This window comes from Zophobas morio, unplaced genomic scaffold, assembly GCF_036711695.1.
Source record: "Zophobas morio isolate AGI-343-1 ecotype UQ-CSIRO unplaced genomic scaffold, CSIRO_AGI_Zmor_V1 ptg000007l, whole genome shotgun sequence".
Classification (NCBI taxonomy): domain Eukaryota; kingdom Metazoa; phylum Arthropoda; class Insecta; order Coleoptera; family Tenebrionidae; genus Zophobas; species Zophobas morio.
Window position 1 is genome coordinate 3,238,248 of NW_026972112.1, and position 24,126 is coordinate 3,262,373.

The window sequence follows — 24,126 nt, forward strand, 5'->3', positions numbered from 1 at the left end:
GTAGTTCCTGATTAAATCAATAAAATAAATTTACGCATTCATTATTTTTTTTGAGTCACTCTGTATATGCAAATCCAAAAAATATGAATGGAGTGATAAATGACAAGTACAGGCTCATCATATTTTGTACATTTTAGATATGATTTATTCGGCAAACTTTCGAGCTGACGTCATCAAGTTTTTGGAGGGGATAAGCAAATATATTTTGACTAAACATTTATTATGCTCTTTATGACCTTAAAACATCTGCAAGATTTCAGAGCATTCGGTTTTGTAGTTCCTGATTAAATCAATAAAATATATTTACGCATTCATTAATTTTTTTGAGTCACCCTGTATATGCAAATCCAAAAAATATTAATGGAGTGATAGTTCACAAGTACAGACTCATCATATTTTGTACATTTTAGATATGATTTATTCCACAAACTTTTGAGCTGACGTCATCAAGTTTTTGGAGGGGATAAGCAAATATTTTTTGACTAAAGATTTATGATGCTCTTTATAGCCTTAAAACATCTGCAACATTTCAAAGCATTCTGGTTAGCAGATTAAAAATTAAATTTCAAAATGTTGTTTTATAATTTTGATTTTTTTTCCAAAAATCTGGACGTTTCGGGTGAAAAGTCGATTCAGAGTTGTAAACTACATGTGTAGGACTATGTTATTTTATACAATTGAAAACCCATTTACTATGTACAATTTTGAAGTGACGTCATCGCTTTAGTGGTGGGGATGATTCGACAAATTTTGGTTAGCGTTTTACCATCTACATGATATTCTTAATATAAGTACAAAATTTCACAACAATCGGTCGAGTACTTTCGGAGATTATCTGTCTAATAAAAATCCGTGACAACAGACGGACAGACGGACAGACGGACAGACGGACAGACGGACAGACAGACGGAAATGGGAGACCTATTTCTTCGTCTTCCAGGGGTCATGAAAGATCGAGAAAACGTAAAAGTAGAGAGTCGGCCGACGGACTCGATTACAATACTTCCTTTGCTTACGCTCGGGAAGTAAAAATCAAAAATTTTAAAAATCCAAAAATTTAAAAACCGAAAAATCTAAAACCTAGAAGTCGCAAAACCAAATGAGTAAGAAATTGAGAAATCAAAAAATCGAAAAATCTAAAATTTCAAAAGTTGAAAAATCTGGAAACCGAAACATTAAAAATCGAAAAGTCGAAAAATCGAAGAATCGATATATTGGATCTCAAAACTGGATGACAAAATCAAAAAATCCAAAGTTCAAAAATTGATCAATTGAGAAATTGAAAATTTAGAAACGTCAAAAATCGAAACATCAATAAACCGTAAAATTGAAAAATCAAAATATAAAAACCGAAAAATTAAGGAAAAGTCGAAAAATCGAGAAATCGAGAAATGGACAAATAAAAAAAATTGAAGAGTCCAAAATTAAGCAATTAAAAAATCGATTAATCGAGAAATCCAAAAATTGAAACGTTGAAAAATTTACAATTTAAAAATCGAAAAACTGAAAAGTCGGGAAATCGAAACGTCAAAAAAAATCGAAAAATTGAATTATTGAAAAACCCCAAAACTGAAACACAGGAAAATTGATAAATCGAGAAATGGGAAAAACAAAAAATCGAAAGGCTGAAAAAACAAAAAAATTGTTTAACCGAAAATTTCTAAAAGTCAAAAATTGAAACAGTGTAAAATCAAAACTGAAATATCGAAAAACTGAAGAACCAAAAACCTGAAAAAATTGTAGAACTAATTAAATTAAATTAAACATTAAAAATCGAAAAATTGAAAAATCGAAAATCTAAAATTCGGAAAAATAAAAAATCCAGAAATGTTTGAAGAGGTCAAAAAATCGAATCGAAATATTGAAAAATCCCAAAACTGAATGAGAAAATCAAAAATGCTAAAAGTCCAAAAATCGATCAATCAAGAAATCGAAAGTCGAAAAATCAAAAAATGGAGTAATCGAGAAATTGAGAAATCGAAAAGTCGAAAATTTAGAAACGTCAAAAATTGTAACATTGAAAAATCGGAAAATTTAAAAATCGAAAAATTAAAAAACTGAGACAGTAAAAATTTCAGAAATCGAGAAATGGGAAAGTCAAAAAATGGCATAATCGAGAAGTCCAGAAATCGAAACAATGAACAGTAGAAAAATCAAGAAATGGGAAAATTCCAAAATTGAGCTATCAAAAAGTCAAAAATCGATTAACTGAGATTGAAAAAATAAAGAGAGAAATTGAGAAATGGAAAAGTCGAAAAATCGAAAGGCCGAATAATCAAAAAAATAATTAAACGAGAAAGTGAGAAATCGAAAAATCGAAAATTTCTAAAAAGCAAAAACTGAAAGTGCAAAATCAAAACTGAAATATAAAAAAATTCAGAAATCGAAAAATCAGAAAATCGAAAAAGTTCAAAACACCGAAATATAGGAAAATTATTAAGAAATTGAAAAATAAAAAAATCGGAAATTCGAAAATATGTAGAATCGAGAAATTGAAGAATCGACAAATTGAAAAATTTCAAAACTGAAATATCGAAATATTGAGTATTCCAAAAATTGAAAATCGAGAAATTGAAAAATTGAAGAGCAAAAAAATTTTAAAATCCCAAGAACGAAATATCGAAATATCTCAAAATGGAGAACAACGAAAAATTGAAAAATCGAAAATTGAAAAACGGAAAATTTTAAAAATTGAAAAACCGAAAAATCGAAAGCCTAGAAGTCGCAAAACCAAAAGAGCGAGAAATTGAAAACTCTAAAATCTAAAAATTTGAAAAATAGAAATATCGAAGGACAAAAAAATCTAAAAATCAAAAATTTAAATAATTGATAAATTAAAATATCAAAAATTGTAGAATCGAACAATCGATAAACCGAAGCATTAAAAAAACTGAAAAAATCAAAAATCCCAAAACTGAATGAGAAAATAAAAAAATCTAAGAGTCCAAAAATCGATTAATCGAAAAATCGAATGCTGAAAAATAAAAAATGGATTAATCGAGAAATCGAAAAATTGAAGAATGGCGAAATCGAAACATAAAAAAATCGAAGAAATGAAAAATCTAAAACTTAAAAATCGAAAAATTAAAAAACTGAAAAAGTAAGAATTCCAGAATCCACAAATGGTAAAAGTAAAAAAAATCTAATAATCGCGAAGTCGAGAAATCGAAACATTGAAAAGTCGGGAAATAAGAAAATTCCAAAATTGAGCAACCAAAAATACAAAAATCGAGTAATTGAGAAATCGAAAATTTAGAAACGCCAAAAATGGAAAAATTGAGAAATGGAAATGTTGAAAAATTCCAAAAGTGAAACAGAAAAATTGAGAAATCAAGAAATGGGAAAAACAAAAAATCGAGAAATTGAGAAATCGAAAATTTCTAAAAGTCAAAAATTGAAACAGTGTAAAATCAAAACAAAAATATCTGAAAATTGAAGGACCAAAACCCGAAAGGTAGAAAAATTAAAACTGAAAAATCGAGAAATCGAAACATTGGAAAATTAAGAAATCGAGAAATGGGAAAATCAAGAAACCGAAAAGTCGAAAAATCGAAAAAGTTCATAAGACTGAAATATCGGCAAATTAAGAAATCGAAAAATTGAAAAATCTCAACACTGAAATATCGAAAATTACAAAAATTGAGAAGTTCAGGACTGTATTACTTTTTAACATTTAAATAAACATTATTCGGCAAAATTGTAAGATAACATCGTCAATTTCTGAGGGGTGCACGAACGAACACATTTTAGTTAACGATTTCAAAATGTGTCGTTATACAATTTTGGTCGCCTAGGACAAAATTCAACACTTAGTTTCGCAGATTACCTGTCTAATAAAAATCCGGACAGACTGCAGACAGACAGACGTAAACGGGAGATCTATGTATTCCATTACAACACTTCTTTAGTTTAGACTCGGAAAGTGAAAATATATTTACAACGACCAGATCGGCATCCAGATTTGACGCCACTTGATTTTTTATAGTAAGAACACATGTTATATGGGCTACTACATTACTTGCGCCCGTTCAAACGAAGAATAAAGAAGTGTAGAGAATTTTGATACCCCATTCTGTTATTGACGTATCTTCTAGGCCTAGGGCATTATAAACACTACTCAAAATGTAACATTTCAGCCGAATAAGTGTTGAAAAAGTGTACACAAAGAAAGTACCAATTTGCATACAAAGAGCGTCCAATGTCACAACCTATATAGAATTTCGTGGGGTACTGTTATATAACCCAGTTTGATTGTCAAGGATTCAGTAAAATGGCAAGCTTCCTAGTTGAAAAGTATTTCTACGTTTTGGACGAATTGGGCGGTAAGTTGTGGCTACTTTACACTTTTACAGCCAGTATACTGAATATTGTCACTAAAACCCAGACATTTAAACTTGTTGTATCCAATGTTTACTTTTAGATCCTCGTCTTAAGGACTGGATCACCGTCTCCAGCCCAGGTCCCACTTTAACCATAATCGCCATCTACATCCTCTTGACCTACGTCTGTTTGCCGGCCTACATGAAACACCGAGCACCTTACAACCTCAAGACTTTCCTCTATTTCTACAACATCTTCCAAATCGTCTACTGTCTAGGTATCCTCTACGTTGGACTAACTTCCAATTTGACTATATTTTGTCAACCCGTGGATTACTCCACCAACTCAGTGGCATTACAAGCGTTACACTGCACTTACTACACCTTCGTTCTCAAAGCTATAGAACTAATCGAAACTCCTATTTTCGTGCTTCGCAAAAAGTACCAGCAAGTTAGCAAGCTCCACGTGTACCACCACATTTCGACTTTTGTTATAGGATGGGTTGGTGTGAGATTCGTGGCTGGGGGGATGGTTCTTTTTCCAATTATGATTAACACTTTCCTTCATGTTTTGATGTATACTTACTACCTATTGTCAAGTTTGGGGAAAGAGTGGCAGATGAAGCTGGAGAAATGGAAACCCAGGCTGACCATGCTTCAGATGGTTCAGTTTATGGTGATGATTGTTCATTCGATGCAGTCACTGCATCCAGAATGTCATATACCGAAGCCGATGCTGCTGATTTATCTTCCGAACGTATTTGTGGTGTTCTATATGTTTTGGGAGTTTTATCAGAAGAATTATATTGACCGGAAGAAGGACTGAGGGGTTTCTGTTTGTGTACTTATTTGATTGAATGTAATATTTATTTGTATGAAACTAAATCTAATTAAACTGAGTTTTTAGTTGTTTACTTAAATTTCAAAAATGCGTAACTCCAACACAGGTCACAGCAGATGACCAAGAGAACGCTAAATAATGTTAAACAATCTTTTTTTGCTGTTGTTTTAAAAAATTTGATGATTTTTTAAAATAACAGTCATCTGTGTTGTCCCCTAAACTAAGAATAAAAGCGTTTACAAAATTATGATACCTCAATTTCTTTTTGAGACATAAAATTTCACCAAGGAAACTAAAACCATTATTGAAAACGTCAGATTTTAGTGCAACAATTGTGTAAAAACTGCATACAATGCATGCACTAATTTGCACACAAAGAGCGTCTAACGTCATAATCATAACCGATATGAATTTTGGGGTGTGAAAAATTTAAACATCGAAAAAAATCGAGATATGGAAATGTCAAGAAATCGAAAAATAAAAATTTGGAAGCCTCAAAAATTGAAATACTTACAAAAAAAAAAGAAAATTTGAATTTGTATATAATATTATTCTGGGGTATGTAAACTTTTTTTTAAATAATAATAAAGGTTCTATCTATCAAATCGAAAAATTGAAAAAGTAAAAACTCGAGAATTCGAGATCTGGAAAAGTCGAAAAATCCAAAAATTAATGAATTGGAAACCTCAAAAACTGAAAAATCGAAAATCAAGAAGTCGAAAAATTGAAACAGTGACAATTCGACAAATCGAGAAATAGGAAAATCAAAAAAGCGAAAAGTTGAAAAAATGAAGCCAAAAAATCAAAAGATCGATTAATCGAGAAATCGAAAATTTAGGAACCTCAAAAATTGAAATATTGAAAAATCCTAAAAATTAAAACATCGAAGAATTGAAGAATCGAAATAATGAAAAATCAAGAACCTGAAAAATCCAAAAATTGAGAAACCGAGAAATGGAAAAGACAAAAAACCGAAAAATTGAAAAATCAAAATACTAAATATGGAAAAATTAAAGACACGAAAAACTGAAAAAGCAAAAAATCGAGAAACCGAAATATTGAGAAGACGAGAAATCGAGAAATGGGAAAACCAAAAAATCGATTAATCGAGAAATTGAGAAATCGAAAAATCGAACATTTAGAAACTCCAAAAATTCAACGAGTTTTCCTTAAAAATGCATTCTATTGACGAATTTAGACATAAGAAATGAAACTTTTAGTTAATATTTTTACGAAATAAATCCATACGACGCCTATGGGCCGTCGAGAACTTTCTGGTCTGTACGGCGATGATGACTCATCGTCAATGACAGCGACTGAGCGGCGGACCGCTAGAAAAAAGCCTGGAAGCGGAAAGATCCCGATCGCCGGTAAATAGAGGACCCCTTGGGGAAAGAGGATTTATTCAATCAATCGAGTCCACGAGAGTACAGTCAAGTTCCAGCCGGAATTATTTTGTACATAATCGCTGTGTAATAATCAGTCGTGTAATTCGAGTTATTAAGAAATAAATTATTGAGTTTTACCCACGTCTATTTTATTCACCGATCAATGTAACAATATTATTTTTAAATTTTATGTTATTTATATTTATTACACTTTGTGAACTTTTTTTAAGTAATACCAATAAAGTTTCTATCTATCAAATTGAAAAATTAAAAAAGTAAAAACTCGAGAAATCGAGATATGGAAGTCAAAATCAAAAAATTAAAGAATCGAAAATCGGAAAAACTGAAAAATCGAAAATCGAGAAGTCGAGGCATTTCCTATTCGACAAATCGAGGACTAGAATAATAAAGAAATTGAAAAGTCAAAAAATCAAAAAATCGATTAATCGAGAAATCGAAAAATCAAAAATTTAGAAACCTCAAAAATCGAAACATTGAAAAATCCAAAAATTTAAGAATTGAAAAATGAAAAATCGAAACATTAATAAATCGAAAAACTGAAGAATCGAAAGATTGAAAAATCCCAAAACTAAAACATCGAAAAATTGAAAAATCAAAGAAAAAGTGAAGAATGAAAGTATTGAAAAATCCCAAAATTGAAAAAATCAAGTACCTGAAAAATCGCAAAATTGAAAAATCGAAAAATTTAAAAATGAAAAACCTGAAAAATTGGAGAATCGAAAAACTGAAAAGTCGAAAAATCTAGAAATCCAGAAGTTGAAACATTGAAAAGTCGAGAAATCGAGAAATAAGGAAATAGAAAAAATCGAAGTTAAAAAATAAAAAAATTGATTAATCGAAAAAACGAAAATTCGAATATTTAGAAACCTCAAAAACTGAAATAATTAAAAAAAGAAGAATTTAAAAAACGAATCATTTCAGAAATTGAAAAAGTAAAAATCGAAACATTGAAAAATCGCAAAAATGAAATATCGAATAATTCAAAAATCAAGAACCTGAAAAATCGAAAAGTTGAAAAGTGGTGAAACTGAGAAATCGAAAAATCGAAAATTTAGGAACGTCAAAAACTGAAATATTGAAAAATCGCAAAATTTAAAAATAAAAATAAAAAAATGAAGAATAGAAAAACTGAAAATTCGAAAAATCTAGAAATCCGGAAGTTGTAACATGGAAAGTCGACAAATCGAGAAATAAGAAAATAAAAAAATCGAAGTCGAAAAATGGAGAAATGGAAGTTGAAAAATCAGAAAATTGAAATAATTAAAAAAGAAAAATTGAATCGAAAAATTGAAAAAGCGAGAAATCGAAATACCAAAAAATCGAAAAATTTAAAAAACGAATAATTTGAAAAATCGAAAAAGTGAAAATCGAAACATTGAAAAATCCCAAAAATGAAATATTGAATAGTTCATACATCAAGAACCTGAAAAATTTAAAAATCGAAAAATGAGAAAATCAAAAAATCAAAAAGTTGAAAAGTGGAGTAATTGAGAAATCGAAAAACCGAAAATTTAGAAACGTCAAAAACTGCAATATTGAAAAACCGCAAAATCGAAAAATCGTAAAAATTAAATATAGGAGAAATTGAGAAATCGAAAAATTGAAAATTTAAAATTCAAAAACGAATAATCTGAAAAATTGAAAAATCGAAGAAAAATTGAAGAAATGAATAACTGAAAAATCAAAAAATTGAGAAATGGAAGTCGAGAAACGAGAAATGGGAAAATCAACATATTGAAAAGTCGGAAAATCAAAATAATTGAAGAAATTGTCCTTGAAAATGCCTTCTATTGACGGATTCAGAAATAAGAAAATTTTAGTTGAAGTGAATATTATTATTATATTTTATAATGTTAATTATGTTTATTACACTTATTGCATATAATATTATTCTGGACGTTTGTAAACTTTATTTTAGGAATAACAATAAAGCTTCTATGCATCAAATCGAAAAATTAAAGAATCGAAAATCTGAAAAACTGAAAAATCGAGAAGTCGAGAAATTGAAACATTTCCAATTCGACAAATAGAGGATTAGGAAAATCAAAAAATTGAAAAGACAAAAAATAAAAAAGGATTAGTCGATTAATCGAGAAATCCAAAATTTAGAAACCTCAAAATCTGAAACATTGAAAAATGGCAAAAATCGAAATATTGAAAAACTGAAGAATCGAAATATTGAAACATCTCAGAATTGAAATATCGAAAAATTGAAAAATCAAAAACCTGAAAAATCGAAAATTTGAAGAATTAAAAAGTCAAAAAATCGAAACATTGGACAATCAAAAAATCGAAAAGTGGAGAAATTGAGAAGCTGAAAATTTAGAAACTTCTGAAACTGAAATATTGAAAAACGGTAAAAATGAAATATCGGAAGATTGAGAAATCGAAAATTTGAAACATTTCAAAACTCAAAAATCGAAAAATTATTATTACGTTTTTGATTTTTTCCCCAAAAATCTCAATGTCTAGGATAACAACACGGATTCATAACCACAAGTTCAAGACTATATTATCTTTTTAACATTTAAATAAACTTTATTCGCCAAAATTGTAGGATGACCATATGCTAATCCCTATGTTTCGGGAGTTTTGAGTTTAACCAGAAGAATTATGTTGACCAGAAGATAAATTAATACGTTATGATAGATAAAATCATCCAACAATCGTAGTTTTAAAAATTTTGGTTATTTTTTAATAACATGAAGGATATCAAATTAATAAATTTAAGTCTGCACCTTCAAGCTAAGAATAAAAGCGTTTACCGAATTTTAAAACATCAATCTACTTTTGAGATATAAAGTTTCAACCGGGGAACTGCAAGTATTATTGAAAACGCTTCGTTTTAGTCCGACAAGTGTGAAAAAAGTGCACTAATTTGCATACAAAGAGCGTCTAGTGTCATAACCTATATAGAATTTTGTGGTGGATGGTTATATACAACAGGTTGAACGACAAGGGGTCAGTAAAATGGCGAGTTTCCTAGCTGAAAAATATGTCTACGTCATGGACGACTTGGGCGGTAAGTTGAACGGTTGAACCATTGAACATTTTTTCTAAAATATTGTTTTTAGATCCTCGTGTCAAAGACTGGATCAGCGTTTCCAGCCCCGCTCTCGCTTTAACCACAATCTTCATCTACCTCCTCTCGATCTACATCTTCTTGCCCGCCTACATGGAAAACCGGACGCCTTACAACCTCAAGACTTTCCTCTACTTCTACAACATCTTCCAAATCGTCTATTGTCTTTCACTCATCTACGGAATCGCAACTTCCGGTTTGACTTTATTTTGTCAACCCGTGGATTATTCCACTGACAAACAAGCAATGAGAACTCTAATCTGCCTCTACTACACTTACGTCCTCAAAGGCATCGAATTTATCGAAACCGTCGTCTTCATTCTTCGCAAAAAATACAACCAAGTTTCGCCGCTCCATGTGTACCATCACGTCTCGACTTTTGTTTTACTGTGGATCATGGTCAAGTTCGTGGGTGGTGGAATGGTCGCTTTTCAAATTGCAGTTAACAGTGTTGTTCACACCCTCATGTACTCTTACTACTTTTTGGCAAGTTTGGGGGAAGAGTGGCAAAAGAAACTGGAGAAATGGAAGCCCAGACTGACTGTTTGTCAGATGGTACAGTTTGCTGTACTGATTGTGCATTCGCTGCAGCTCCTGTACCCGGATTGTCATATGCCGACGGAGCTTCTGGTGATTTATCTTCCGGATGTGTTTGTGGTGTTCTACATGTTTTGGGAGTTTTATAGGAAGAACTATCATGACGAGAAGAAGGATTGAGTTTTTTTTTGTACGAATACCTGTATACCTAACAAAATTCTGATATGACGTCGCACATTTTTATTTCCAGTCATCATGACCTTGTTCGACGCCAAACTTGAATGAACATCCGATACGACTGGTTTTATTATTTCTTTTGTTACTATATTTATCGATGGCATAAGTTACAAAAAAAAACAAAAACTTTGGGATGGTCAGGTTTGCGGAAGATTAAATTGTTACGGTGTCTACTGCGATTAACAGTACATTTCACGGTTTGATGTACATTTATTACGTTGATTTTTTTTTACGTGACTTGCAAAAATTGCAGTGTAAACTATGAACTTATGTGGGTGATTTTTTTCAAATTAGAATACCTGAACAAAGCATTCCATTGTGTAAAATTAACTACTGCTATTGTTATTAGAGTGACAGGTACTATATGACCATGATAAATTATTAATCGGATTGCAGTGACGTTACTAGCTCGAAACATTTTTGGCGATGTTTGCGCAGGTGTGGCTCATTGTTGAAATTTTTATGTATTGTCAGTTAAAATTTTTTTTATGATATTTAAAACTCAATGACTTAATTCTGTCGCATGTAATTATGCAGGCGATCAAGAAAAAACGTCTTCAAGTTGGCCCTAGACGCTGGAAAGAACTAAATAATAATAATAATAATAATTTTATTTCCAGCAGACTACAAGTCTATAGTGGAACATAATACTAACAAACAATATAAATGAAAAAAACTCATTCTTATTCTAATTAACAATAAAATTGGCAATAGTAAAGAATAAAATGAAAATAAATAAGAGACATATATCAAAAATGTAGTAAATAACATACCATCTAAGATAAAAAGGGGTGGGTGGGCGGGGCTAGTACCTGCTAAGAAGAGAAAGATCCCGATCGCCGCGATTTATTCAGTCAATCGAGTTCACGAGAGTACAGTCAAGTTGCGCCAGAATTATTTTGTACATAATCGCTGTGTAATAATCAGTTTTGTAAATCGAGTTATTAAGAAATAATTGTTGAGTTTTACCCACGTCGATTTTATTCACCGATCAACGTAACAATATTATTTTTAAATTTTATAATGTTATTTACCTTTACTACACTTATTGCATATAACATTATTCTGGACATTTGTGAACTTTTTTTAGGTGGTAACAATAAAGCTTCTATTTATCAAATCGGAAAATTGAAAAGACAAAAACTCGAAAAATCGAAGATAGAAAAATAAAAAAAATTGAAAAGTCAAAAAATCAAAAAAATGGTTAATCGAGAAATCGAAAAATCAAAAATTGAAACATTGAAAAATTCAAAAACTTAAGAAGTGAAAAATGAACAATCGAGAAATCGAAACAATAATAAATTTAAAAACGAAAATACTGAAAAATTCCAAAATTGAAAAATCAAGTACCTGAAAAATTGAGAAATCGAAAAATCGAAAATTTAAACACGTCAAAAACTGAAATATTGAAAAATCGCAAAATTGAAAAATCGAAAAATTTAAAAATGAAAAACCTGAAAAATTAAAGAATCGAAAAACTGAAAAATCGAAAAATCTAGAAATTCAGAGTTGAAACATTGAAAATCGAAAAAGCGAAAATTCTAAAATTTAGAAGCCTCAAGGATTGAAATAATTAAATGACGAAAAATTGAAGAATCGAAATTCCAAAAAATTGAAAAATTTAAAAAGCGAATAATGTGAGAAATTGAAAAAGTTAAAATCAAAATACTGAAAAATCCCAAAAATGAAATACATCGAACATGAAAAATCGAAAAATTGAGGAATTAAAAAATCGAGAAATCGAAAATTTAGAAACGACAAAAACTGAAATATTGAAAAATCGCAAAATTTTAAAATGAAAAACCTGAAAAATTGAAGAATCGAAAAACTGAAAAGTCGAAAAATCTACAAATCCAGAAGTTGAAACATTGAAACGTCGACAAATCGAGAAATAAGAAAATAAAAAATCGAAGTCGAAAAATGGAGAAATCGAAGTTAAAAAATCAAAAAATTGATTAATCGAAAAAACGAAAATTCGAAAATTAAGAAGCCTCAAAAATTGAAATAATTAAAAAAAGAAAAATTTTATCGAAAAATTGAAAAATCGAGATATCGAAATACCAAAAAATTTGAAAAAGTAAAAAAAACGAATAATTTGAAAAATTGAAAAAGTAAAAATCGAAATATTGAAAAATCCCAGAAATGAAATACCTACATCAAATACTTCAAAAATCGAAAAATCGAAAATTTAGAAACGAAAAAAACTGAAATATTGAAAAATCGCAAAACTTTAAAATGAAAAACCTGAAAAATTGAAGAATCGAAAAACTGAAAAGTCGAAAAATCTAGAAAACCAGAAGTTGAAACATTGAAAAGTCGACAAATCGAGAAATAAGAAAATAAAAAAATCGAAGTCGAAAAATGGAGAAATCGAAGTTAAAAAATCAAAAAATTGATTAATCGAAAAAATGAAAATTTGAAAATTTAGAAGCCTCAAAGATTGAAATAATTAAATAATGAAAAATTGAAGAACCGAAAAATTGAAAAATCGAGAAATCGAAACATCAATAAATCTAAAAACTGAAGACATGAAATATTGAAAAATCCCGGAACTAATACATCGAAAAATTGAAAAATCAAAGAAAAAATGGAGAATAAAAATATTGAAAAATCCCAAAATTGAAAAACGTCAAAAACTGAAATATTGAAAAATTGCAAAATTGAACAATCGAAAAATTTAAAAATGAAAAACCTGAAAAATTAAAGAATCGAAAAACATTGAAAAGTCGAGAAATTGAGAAATAAGAAAATAAAAAAAATCGAAGTCGAAAAATGGAGAAACCGAAGTTAAAAAATCAAAAAATCGATTAATCGAAAGAGCGAAAATTTAGAAGCCTCAAAAATTGAAACAATTAAATTATGAAAAACTGTAGAATCGAAAAATTGAGAAATTGAAATACCAAAAAAATTGAAAAATTTAAAAAACGAATAATTTGAGAAATTGAAAAAGTAAAAATCGAAATACCGAAAAATCTCAAAAATGAAATACATAGAATAATTCAAAAATCAAGAACTTGAACAATCGAAAAATTGAGGAATTAAAAAATCGAAAAGTTGAAAAGTGGTGAAATTGAGAAATCAAAAATTCCAAAATTTAGGAACGACAAAAACTGAAATATTGAAAAATCACAAAATTTAAAAATGAACAACCTGAAAAATTGAAGAATCAAAAAACTTAAAATTCGAAAAATCTAGAAATCCAGAAGTAGAAACATTGAAAAGTCGACAAATCGAGAAATAAGCAAATAAAAAAATCGAAGTCGAAAAATGGAGAAATCGAAGTTAAAAATTCAAAAAATCGATTAATCGAAAAAGCGAAAATTCGAAAATTTAGAAGCCTCAAAAATTGAAATAATTAAATAATGAAAAATTGAAAAATTTTAAAATCGAATAATTTGAGAAATTGAAAAAGTAAAAATCGAAATATTGAAAAATCTCAAAAATGAAATTCATAGAATAATTCAAAAATCAAGAACCTGAAAAATCGAAAAATTGAGGAACTAAAAAATCGAAAAGTTGAAAAGTGGTGAAATTGAAAAATCAAAAAATTTAAAATTTAGAAACGACAAAAACTGAAATATTGAAAAATCGCAAAAATTTAAAAGTGAAAAACCTGAAAAATTGAAGAATCAAAAAACTGAAAAGTCGAAAAATCTAGAAATCCAGAAGTTGAAACATTGAAACGTCGAGAAATCGAGAAATAAGAAAATAAAAAAAATCGAACTCGAAAAATGGAGAAATCGAAGTTAAAAAATCAAAAAATCGATTAATCGAAAAAGCGAAAATTCGAAAATTTAGAAGCCTCAAACAATCAAATAATTAAATAATGAAAAATTGAAGCATCGAAAGATTGAGAAATCGAAATACCAAAAAATTGAAAAATTTAAAAAACCAATAATTTGAGAAATTGAAAAAGTAAAAATCTAAATATGTACTGAAAAATCCCAAAAATGAAATACATAGAATAATTAAAAAATCAAGAACCTGAAAAATCGAAAAATTGAGGAACTAAAAAATCTAAAAGTTGAAAAGTGGTGAAAATGAGAAATCAAAAAATCTAAAATTTAGAAACGACAAAAACTGAAATATTGAAAAATCGCAAAATTTAAAAATGAAAAACCTGAAAAATTGAAGAATCGAAAAACTTAAAAGTCGAAAAATCTAGAAATCCAGAAGTTGAAACACTGAAAAGTCGACAAATCGAGAAATAAGAAAATAAAAAAAAAATCAAAAAATTGGTTAATCGAAAAAGCGAAAACTCGAGAAATTTAGAAGCCTCAAAAATTGAAATAATTAAATAATGAAAAATTGAAAAATTTGAAAAACGAATAATTTGAGAAATTGAAAAAGTAAAAGTCGAAATACTGAAAAATCCCAAAAATGAAATACATAGAATAATTCAAAAATCAAGAACCTGAAAAATCGAAAAATTGAGGAACTAAAAAATCGAAAAGTTGAAAAGTGGTGAAATTGAGAAATCAAAAAATCGAAAATTTAGAAACGACAAAAACTGAAATATGTATTGAAAAATCGCAAAATTTAAAAATGAAAGACCTAAAAATTGAAGAATCGAAAAACCTAAAAGTCGAAAAATCTAGAAATCCAGAAGTTGAAACATTGAAAAGTCGACAAATCGAGAAATATTTAAGAAAACAAAAAATCGAAGTCGAAAAAATTGATTAATCGAAAAAACGAAAATTCGAAAATTTAGAAGCCTAAAAAATTGAAATAATTAAAAAAAGAAAACTTGAATCGAAAAATTGAAAAATCGAGAAATCGGAATACCAAAAAGTGAAAAATTTAAAAAACGAATAATTAACTAAAAATCGAAATATTGAAAAATCCCAAAAATGAAATATTGAATAATTCAAAAATCAAGAACTGAAAAATATAAAAATCGAAACATGAGAAAATCAAAAAATCGAAAAGTTGAAAAGTGGAGTATTTGAGAAATCGAAAAATCGAAAATTAAGAAACGTCAAAAATTGAAATATTGAAAAATCGCAAAATTGAAAAAACGTAAAAATTAAATATACGAGAAAATGAAAAATCGAAAAATTAAAAAATTTCCAAACTCAAAAATCGAAAACTTGAGTAATATAAAAACTGAAAATTTAAAATTCAAAGAACGAATAATCTGAAAAATTGAAAAATCGAAATACATATTGAAAAATTTCAAAACTAAATATGGAAAAACTGAAAAATTGAAGAAATGAAAAACTGAAAAATCAAAAAATTGAGAAATCGAAGTCGCGAAATCGAGAAATGGGAAAATCAATATATTGAGAAGTCGGAAAATCAAAAAATCAATTAATCGAGAAATTGAGAAATCGAATACATAATTGAAAATTTAGAAACGCCAAAAATTGAAGAAATCGTCCTTGAAAATGCATTCTATTGACGAACTCAGAAATAAGAAAATTTTAGTTAAAGTGAATATTATTATTATATTGTATAATGTTAATTATGTTTATTACACTAATTGCATATAATATTATTCTGGACATTTGTAAACTTTTTTTAAGAATAACAATAAAGCTTCTATGTATCAAATCGAAAAATTAGAGAATCGAAAATCTGAAAAACTAAAAAATCGAGAAGTCGAGAAATTGAATTAAACCATAGCCAATTAAACACGCTTTTGACAGAATTACCATTTACGATACACTATATCACAATTTTTACACTCTCGATGCACAAGATTTACTCCAATTGACAAAAAAAACTCAAACTTTTTTTTTAATTAAATGCTATTTCGAATTTGTTATACTTTGTTGGAAAACGTCATGATTTAAAAGAATTGAAACATTTTTATCGCACTATAAAAAAGTAAGTTTTTCCAAATTTTAAAATTGGTAATAATTTTGAATAAATTACAAATACGTAAACAGAAAGAAGCTTCTTTGAGAAAATTTTTATTTCGTTGAAAGTTGTATTAATCGGGCGAAAAAAGATGTATTTTTCATTCGTCATCAAACCTAGGGGCGGAGCTTATTTGCAAAATATATATTTTCCTACAAAAATGTACGATTATGCCATTTTTAACATGATTTCAGTTTCTTGTTGGGACAAAAAGATTGCGTGCTTTAAACAAAGGCAAAATATAGTCTGGATACGGCCCTGTTCGGCTGGGGGCAGTCGTTCAGGAAAGCTAGGCCTTCAGTAATTACATTATCACAGCATCCGTACTTTCTTAATTGATTAAGCAGAATACAGTGGTTTATTCTGTCAAACGCTTTAGTGAAGTCGGTATATATAAAATCAGCTTGTAAGTGTTTATCCATAGCCAACTAAGACCCGACTTTTGTTCAATGCGCGTTATTTCAAAGCGGCTATCACAAGTTTGTGAATTATTTGCCCGATTATGCAATGATTTTATTTATACGTGTATACATTTACATAGATTCTGCCACCTTTATTTGCACATCAAATAACTTCCGCGCACTTTTCTATTTGTTGTGCGTTTATTTCGTGATAAATCACGGCGACGCTGTTGAATAAAGTCGGGTCAATAAACTTTTTTTTTAGTTGCTATTTTCGTGTTCCAGTTCGAGAGCATTTTTCTAAAATTGTAGGTGCTAGATGCAAACAACTATTTATATAAAAATATATTTTAAAATAATTTGAATCTAACCGTCACGTCGCTCTGGCGCTTAATTGACCGAATAATGCTTGCAGGTGTAGCGAAGCTTCGGCAGCTGCCAAGTATTGACGTTTATGTTTTATAATTTATATGTATATTGTGTTCGAAGTTTCATAATTTTGGACCTTTTCCTAGCCAAATCTTGACGAAAACTTAGATATTAAACGAAACAACACGGTATCCTAGTTTACATAAACAAAATATGTTACTATAAGTGCTAAGTCATACTTTCCTGACTTTAACACACTTGGTATATGCTGCCGTAGCACTCAACTTCTAGTTCACGACAATCAGTGTTCAAAACGGTGGATGATTCAATCACACAACTTAACAAACTACAAACAGTAAAATACTTAAATAATTGCAGTGATCTTTTTGAAAAAACCAAAATATTGTCGATCTACAATTACCACTGAAGTAAAAAAATGTAAAATTTTGGGCAACATCGTCTATTAACCACGGAAATGCTACAGATTTCTTGTCGTTTATTTATTCCTGATTCTAAACATAGTGTAGGTGGTTTGATGGAGAGCAGCCGCCATGTTTGTTTAGTCTACAGTTGCATTTCTAACCTATTTTTCAAAAAAGAAAAAGATAAGTCGACGACGACCTGCTCGAATTTTTTAGAATGATAAAAACGAGATAACATTATCAAGTTTACTCCAACTATAGGAACACCACACCAAGGATAACCTTAGAAAAAAAAGTACTTACGATGAACTGAGGCGAGTTTTGCTATTCACGTGTCGATAAAATAAGTGGTTAAAGTGCCGATATCTTATCGGTCATCGATTAATTAAAGTGTGCTTATGATGAAAGGGCTCATAGAATTTTCCGCCAATAAAACAAAACAGGCTATAATCAACGCTTGGATGGGAGAATCAATAGTGCATACGATAAATGCAAGTGAGTCATGTCATGCAACTTATGATCCTTGGTGAGGGTTCAAGGTAATTGCAGGCAGCGCAGTGTTGTCTACTGAACGAATTGATAAATTATTTTACCGTCAAGTGCATCTATTCGGTAATAATAAATGATCAAGAGTCAAGACGATTAAAATACTTTCAGAATTTTATGTTCACCGTCGTTGTTTGTAAATGTTAGTACAGGCCTTTGCCAATTTGTTTCAGGCTGTAACATGTATTAAATTTAAGTGTCAATAAAAATGTTGATAATATCAAGTTTTTATATGGTAATAGGAATAACCTCAATGTTCATGAGGTTATCAACAGTTTAGTCACCGCAGGAACTTAAAACAGGTGTGCTTATTTATTTAGTTTTTGAGTGACTAATGGGGAATACATTCACAAGTTACTTAAAAACCCTCCCAAAATACAAAAGTGGGTAGAAAGTGCCTTTCTCCAAAAGACTGCAAAAATCAGAATATGTTAAAAACTACCGAGTAATAATATTATTACGGTTTTAAGGTTAATTAATTTTGGACGTCAATGTGGCATTTGTTAAAATATTGTCGCAAAAGTTCCACTTACAGACCAAAAAAACCTATTTTTTGGCTATTTAAGTTAAAAAATAACACTAAGTACTATTTTCACGCTGAATACAAGAATTGCAAATAAGATACGTAAACCAGCGTAAATAATTTCAATATTGTTTTTCAAACCGTTGCGGTGCACAACAAAGAGTGCCACAATGAATAAATACACTTTATTACCATTAATAATTTTCTCATATTTATTCAAGCTGTTAGATCGTTCGCTCTATTGCAAATAATACTATTTGTTGACTTTTTCGATTCAAATAATTGTTGGCGCACTAATAATGTCGTGGACCATAACAACACGGTTTTATTTGTTTCGTAAGAAAACAAGCAGAGTTGTGTACGTTCTACCGAATACAAACTGCGTCAATGCAGTTTTAAACGATAGTTTTTTGCTTTTTCTACAGCCATTTTTATAACATGTACACGTTTCATGACCGCTAGATTACGGAAAAATAGGTCCCCGTTTCCGTCTGTCTGTCTGTCCGTCTGTCGTCGGTTCGGATTTTTTTTAGACAGATAAATCTCCGTTTCAGTTCTGAGGATTTTTAATTTTGTCGATTCTTATTTTTTTTATTTTTGAATTTTTCGATAATTCAATTTGGGGACTTTTCAGTATTGAGATTCTTCAATTTAATAATAATAATAATACTAATTTATTAATGCATACCATGAACATATAATTTTTTTGTTATTCGACTTTACGATTTTTTACCTTTTTTAAATTTTTTGAATTTTTATGTTTCGATTTCTCGATTTTTTGACATCTCGGTTTTAGATTTTCCGCTTTGTCAATTTTTCGATTTTTAAAATGTTTGATTTCTCGATTTTTCAGTTTTTCAATTTTTCTATATTTCTCCTATTATCGAGATTGAATGTTTCGATTTTTTTATTGTTCAATTCTTGTCAATTATTCGATATTTTTTTTAATTTTAAATTTCTCAATTTTTTTTATTTTTCACTTTTCGATTTTGACAATTTCGATTTCTTGATCTCTTGACGTTTCGTTTCTCGATAGTTGTTTTTCAGTTTTTCGATTTTTCCACTTCTGGCTTTTCGATTTTCCAATTTTTCGATGTTCCTATTTTTCCATTTCCCGATTTTTTAGTTTTTCGATTCTTCTTTTCTATTTCTCGATTTTTAAATTTGAGTTTTTCAATTTTTCGATTTTTAAAATTTTATATTTTTCAGTTGTTCGATATTTCTGTTTTTCAATTTTTTGAATTTTTTACTTTTCAGTTGATTGATTTTTCAATTTTTCGATAATTTAAATTTAACATTTTCGATTTTACGATTTTTTACTTTTTCGATTTTTAAATTTTAAATTTTTCAATTTTTTGAATTTTTGTGTTTTGATTTTTCGATAACTCGGTTTCAGATTTTTTGGGTTTTCAATTTTTGGATTTTTAAAATTTTGGATTTTTCGATTTTTCAGTTTTTCGATTTTTCAATTTTTCTATTTCTCCATTTATCGAGATTGAAATGTTTCGAATTCTCAATTGTTCAATTCTTTTCAATTTTGAGTTTTTTTACATTTTAAATTTCTCAATTTTTCACAATTCGATTTTAAGCAATTTCGATTTCTCAATTTTTCGATGATTCGACTTTTCGATTTCTTGATCTCTTGATGTTTCGTTTCTCCATATTTCAGTTTTTCAATTTTTCGATATTTCCATTTTTCCACTTCTCAGATTTTCGATTTTCCAATTTTTCGATGCTCGATTTTTCAGTTATTTCGATTCTTCAATTTTTCGATTTTTTTAAATTTTGGATTTTTCAGTTTTTCGTTCAGTTGATTTATTTTCCATGTTTCGATATTATAATTTAACATTTTTCGATTTTACGTGTTTTTGAATCGTCATTTTAGTTAAAATTTAAATCGAAAAACCGAGTTCGTATTTTTAAAAATTTTCAAATTTTACATTTTAATTTTGGGGATTTTTCAATTTCTGGAATTTTCAATTTTTTGATATTTTCATTTTTAGATTTATTGATGTTTGTCCATTGCTCCAACTTTCAACTTTTCGGATATCGATTTATACGTTTTTCGATTTTTGGATTTCTAAAATTATTGATTTTTCGATTTCTAAAATGTTTTGATTTCTCAATTTTTCGATATTTGAATTTTTCAATTTTTCTTAAATTTTAGATTTTTTAGTTTTTCAGTTCTTTGTTCAGTTGATTTATTTTCCAATACTTCGACATTATAATTTTACATTTTTCGATTTTTGTGTTTTTGGTTCGATTTTTTAATGAAAATCAAAATTTTAAAAATCGAAAAACCTAGTTGTCAAGTTTTTGTATATTTAAAATTTTTCAAATTTTAGATTTTTACATTTTACTTTTGGGGATTTTCCAATTTCTGGAATTTTCAATTTTTTGATATTTTCATTTTTAGATTTTTTTGATATTTATCTTTCAACTTTTCGGATTTCGATTTATCCGTTTTTTAATTTTATTTACTATTCGATTTATAAAATTTTTTGATTACTCAATTTTTCAATATTTGAATTTTTTAATTTTATTTTAAATTTTAGATTTTTCATTTTTTGTTCTCCGTTTAGTTGATTTATTTTCCAAAGCTTCGATATTATAATTTCACATTTTTGGATTTTACGTGTTTTTAATTCAATTTTTTAAATTAAAATTTGAATTGTAATAATCGAAAAACTGAGGTGTCAAGTTTTTGTATTTTAACAATTTTTTAGATTTTTAGATTTTTACATTTTAATTTTAAGGATTTTTCAATTTCTGGATTTTCAATTTTTTGATATTTCAATTTTTCCATTTTTTAAATTTTATATTTTTCAGTTGTTCGATATTTCCGTTTTTCAATTTTTTGAATTTTTGACTTTTCAGTTGATTGATTTTTCAATTTTTCGATATTTGAAATTTAACATTTTCGATTTTACGATTTTTTTACTTTTTCGATTTTTAAATTTTAAATTTTTTCAATTTTTGTGTTTCGATTTTGAAAATTTTTGATTTTTCGATATTTCAGTTTTTCAGTTTTTCGATTTTTCAATTTTTCTATTTTTCGATTTATCGAGATTGAAATGTTTCGACTTCTGGATTGTTCAATTCGTTTCAATTTTGAGTTTTTTTAAATTTTAAATTTCTCAATTTTTCGATTCTTCCACTTTTCGGATTTTCTTTTTTCCAATTCTTCGATGTTTCTTTCGACTTTTCAATTTCTCGACTTTTCAGTTATTTCTCTTCTTAAATTTTTCGATTTTTTTAAATTTTGGATTTTAGATTTCTTTGTTTTTAGATTTTTCGACTTTTCAGCTTTTCGATATCTGAATTTTTCAATTTTTTAAATTTTAGATTTTTCAGTTTTTCAGTTCTTCGTTCAGTTGATTTATTTTCCATGTTTCGATATTATAAAAGTAACATTTTTCGATTTTACGTGTTTTTGAATCGTCTTTTTAGTTAAAATTTAAATCGAAAAACCGAGTTGTCAAGTTTTCGTATTTTTAAAAATTTTCAAATTTTACATTTTTACATTTTAATTTTGGGAATTTTCCAATTTCTGGAATTTTCAATTTTTTGATATTTTCATTTTTAGATTTTTTTGATGTTTCGATTGCTCGATCTTTCGACTTTTCGGATTTTGATTTATCCGTTTTTCAATATCGATTTGCAAAATTATTGATTTTTCGATTTCTCAATTTTTCGATATTTGAATTTTTCAATTTTTTTAAAATTTTACATTTTTGAGTTTTTCGATTATTCGTTTAGTTGATTTATTTTCCAATGTTTCGATATTATAATTTAACATTTTTCGATTTTACTTGTTTTAATTCGATTTTTTTAATTAAATTAAAATTTTAAAATTACGAAAACCGAGTTGCCAAGGTTTTGTACTTTTAAAAATTTTCCAATTTTAGATTTTTACATTTTAATTTGGGGGCTTTTCAATTTCGGGAATTTTCATTTTTTTTGACATTTTAATTTTTCAATTTTTAGATGTTTCGATTGCTCGATCTTTCAACTTTTCGAATTTCGATTTATACCATACGTTTTTCAATATTCCGATTTCTAAAATTACTAATTTTTCGATTTCTCAATTTTTCGATATGTAAATTTTTATTTATTTTTTAATTTTAGATTTTTCAGTTTTTCAGTTCGTTCAGTTGATTAATTTTCCAATGTTTCGATATTATAAAAGTAACATTTTTTGATTTTACGTGTTTTTGATTCGATTTTCTAGTTAAAATTTAAATTTTAAAGCTCCTAAAACCGAGTAGTCAAGTTTTTGTATTTTTAAAATTTTTCAAATTCAGATTTTTACATTTTAATTTTGAAGATTTTTCAATTTCTGGAATTTTCAATTTTTTGATATTTTAATTTCTTGATTTGTTGATGTTTCGATTGCTCGATCTTTTCGGATTTCGATTTATCCGTTTTTCAATTTTTCGATTTCTAAAATTATTGACTTTTCGAATTCTAAAATTTTTTGTTACCCAATTTTTCAATATCTGAATTTTTCAATTTTATTTTCAATTTTAGATTTTTCATTTTTTCAGTTCTTCGTTCAGTAGATTTATTTTCCAAAGCTTCGATATTATAATTTCACATTTTTGGATTTAACGTGTTTTTATTCGATTTTCTAAATTAAAATTTGAATTGTAATAATCGAAAAACTGAGTTGTAAAGTTTTTGTATTTTAACAATTTTTTAGATTTTAGATTTTTACATTTTAATTTTTCGATTTATCCGTTTATCAATTTTTCGATTTCGAAAATTTTTTGATTTATGAATTTTTCCATATTTGAATTTTCATATATTTTTTTAATTTTAGATTTTTCAGTTTTTCAATTCTTCGTTTAGTTGATTTAATTCGCAATTTTTCGATATGTAATTTCGCATTTTTCGAATTTTGGTATTTTTGATTCGATTTTGTAAATTAAAATTCAGATATTAAAAGTTGAAAAACCAAGTTGTCAAGTTTTTGTGTGTTAAAAATTTTTCAAAATTTCAATTTTTTGATATTTTAATTTTTCGATTGCTCGATCTTTCAAGTTTTCGGATTTCAATTTATCCATTTTTCAATTTTTCGATTTCGAAAGCTTTTGATTTCTCAATTTTTCGATATTTCAGTTTTTCAGTTCTTCGTTTACTTGATTTATTTTCCAATGTTAGAATTTAACACTTTTCGATTTTATGAGTTTTTGATTCGATTTTTTTTTTAATTTAAATTTTAAAAATCGAAAAACCGAGTTGTCAAGTTTTTGTATTTTTTTAATTTTTCAAATTTTATATTTTTAATATCCTAATTTTTCGATTTTTTGATGTTTCGATTACTCGATCTTTAAACTTTTCGGATTTCGATTTATCCGTTTTTTCTCCATTTGTAAAATTTTTTGATTTCTCAATTTCTTGATTGATCGATATTTCTGTTTTAAATATATTTATTTATTGATTGGTTAGGCTGTAGGTACTCAAGGGTAAGAAAACTTCTGTCAAAATAACCTTCGACCAATTTTTTAGTCAAGGCAAATTCTAAGGAAAGTTCTACGAAGCAATGAAAGAGTTTCCTGAGATTTATTTAAAGGCG

General features: G+C 27.8%; 3 protein-coding genes across 4 annotated transcripts in view; 2 read left to right on the plus strand and 1 right to left on the minus strand.

Moving 5' to 3' along the window:
* LOC135124245 (oxysterol-binding protein-related protein 9) overlaps positions 1 to 24,126 on the minus strand; it is a 72,292-nt gene that overhangs the window by 46,889 nt on the left and 1,277 nt on the right. The window lies entirely within an intron of this gene.
* On the plus strand, positions 4,271 to 5,145 carry LOC135123988 (very long chain fatty acid elongase AAEL008004-like). The gene is made up of 2 exons (XM_064048849.1): positions 4,271 to 4,322; positions 4,421 to 5,145. The coding sequence occupies exons 1-2, from the start codon at positions 4,271 to 4,273 to the stop codon at positions 5,143 to 5,145; spliced, it is 777 nt and encodes a 258-aa protein (XP_063904919.1).
* Positions 9,521 to 10,412, plus strand: LOC135123989 (very long chain fatty acid elongase AAEL008004-like). Its single transcript, XM_064048850.1, has 2 exons — positions 9,521 to 9,591; positions 9,644 to 10,412. The coding sequence occupies exons 1-2, from the start codon at positions 9,540 to 9,542 to the stop codon at positions 10,366 to 10,368; spliced, it is 777 nt and encodes a 258-aa protein (XP_063904920.1). The 5' UTR covers positions 9,521 to 9,539; the 3' UTR covers positions 10,369 to 10,412.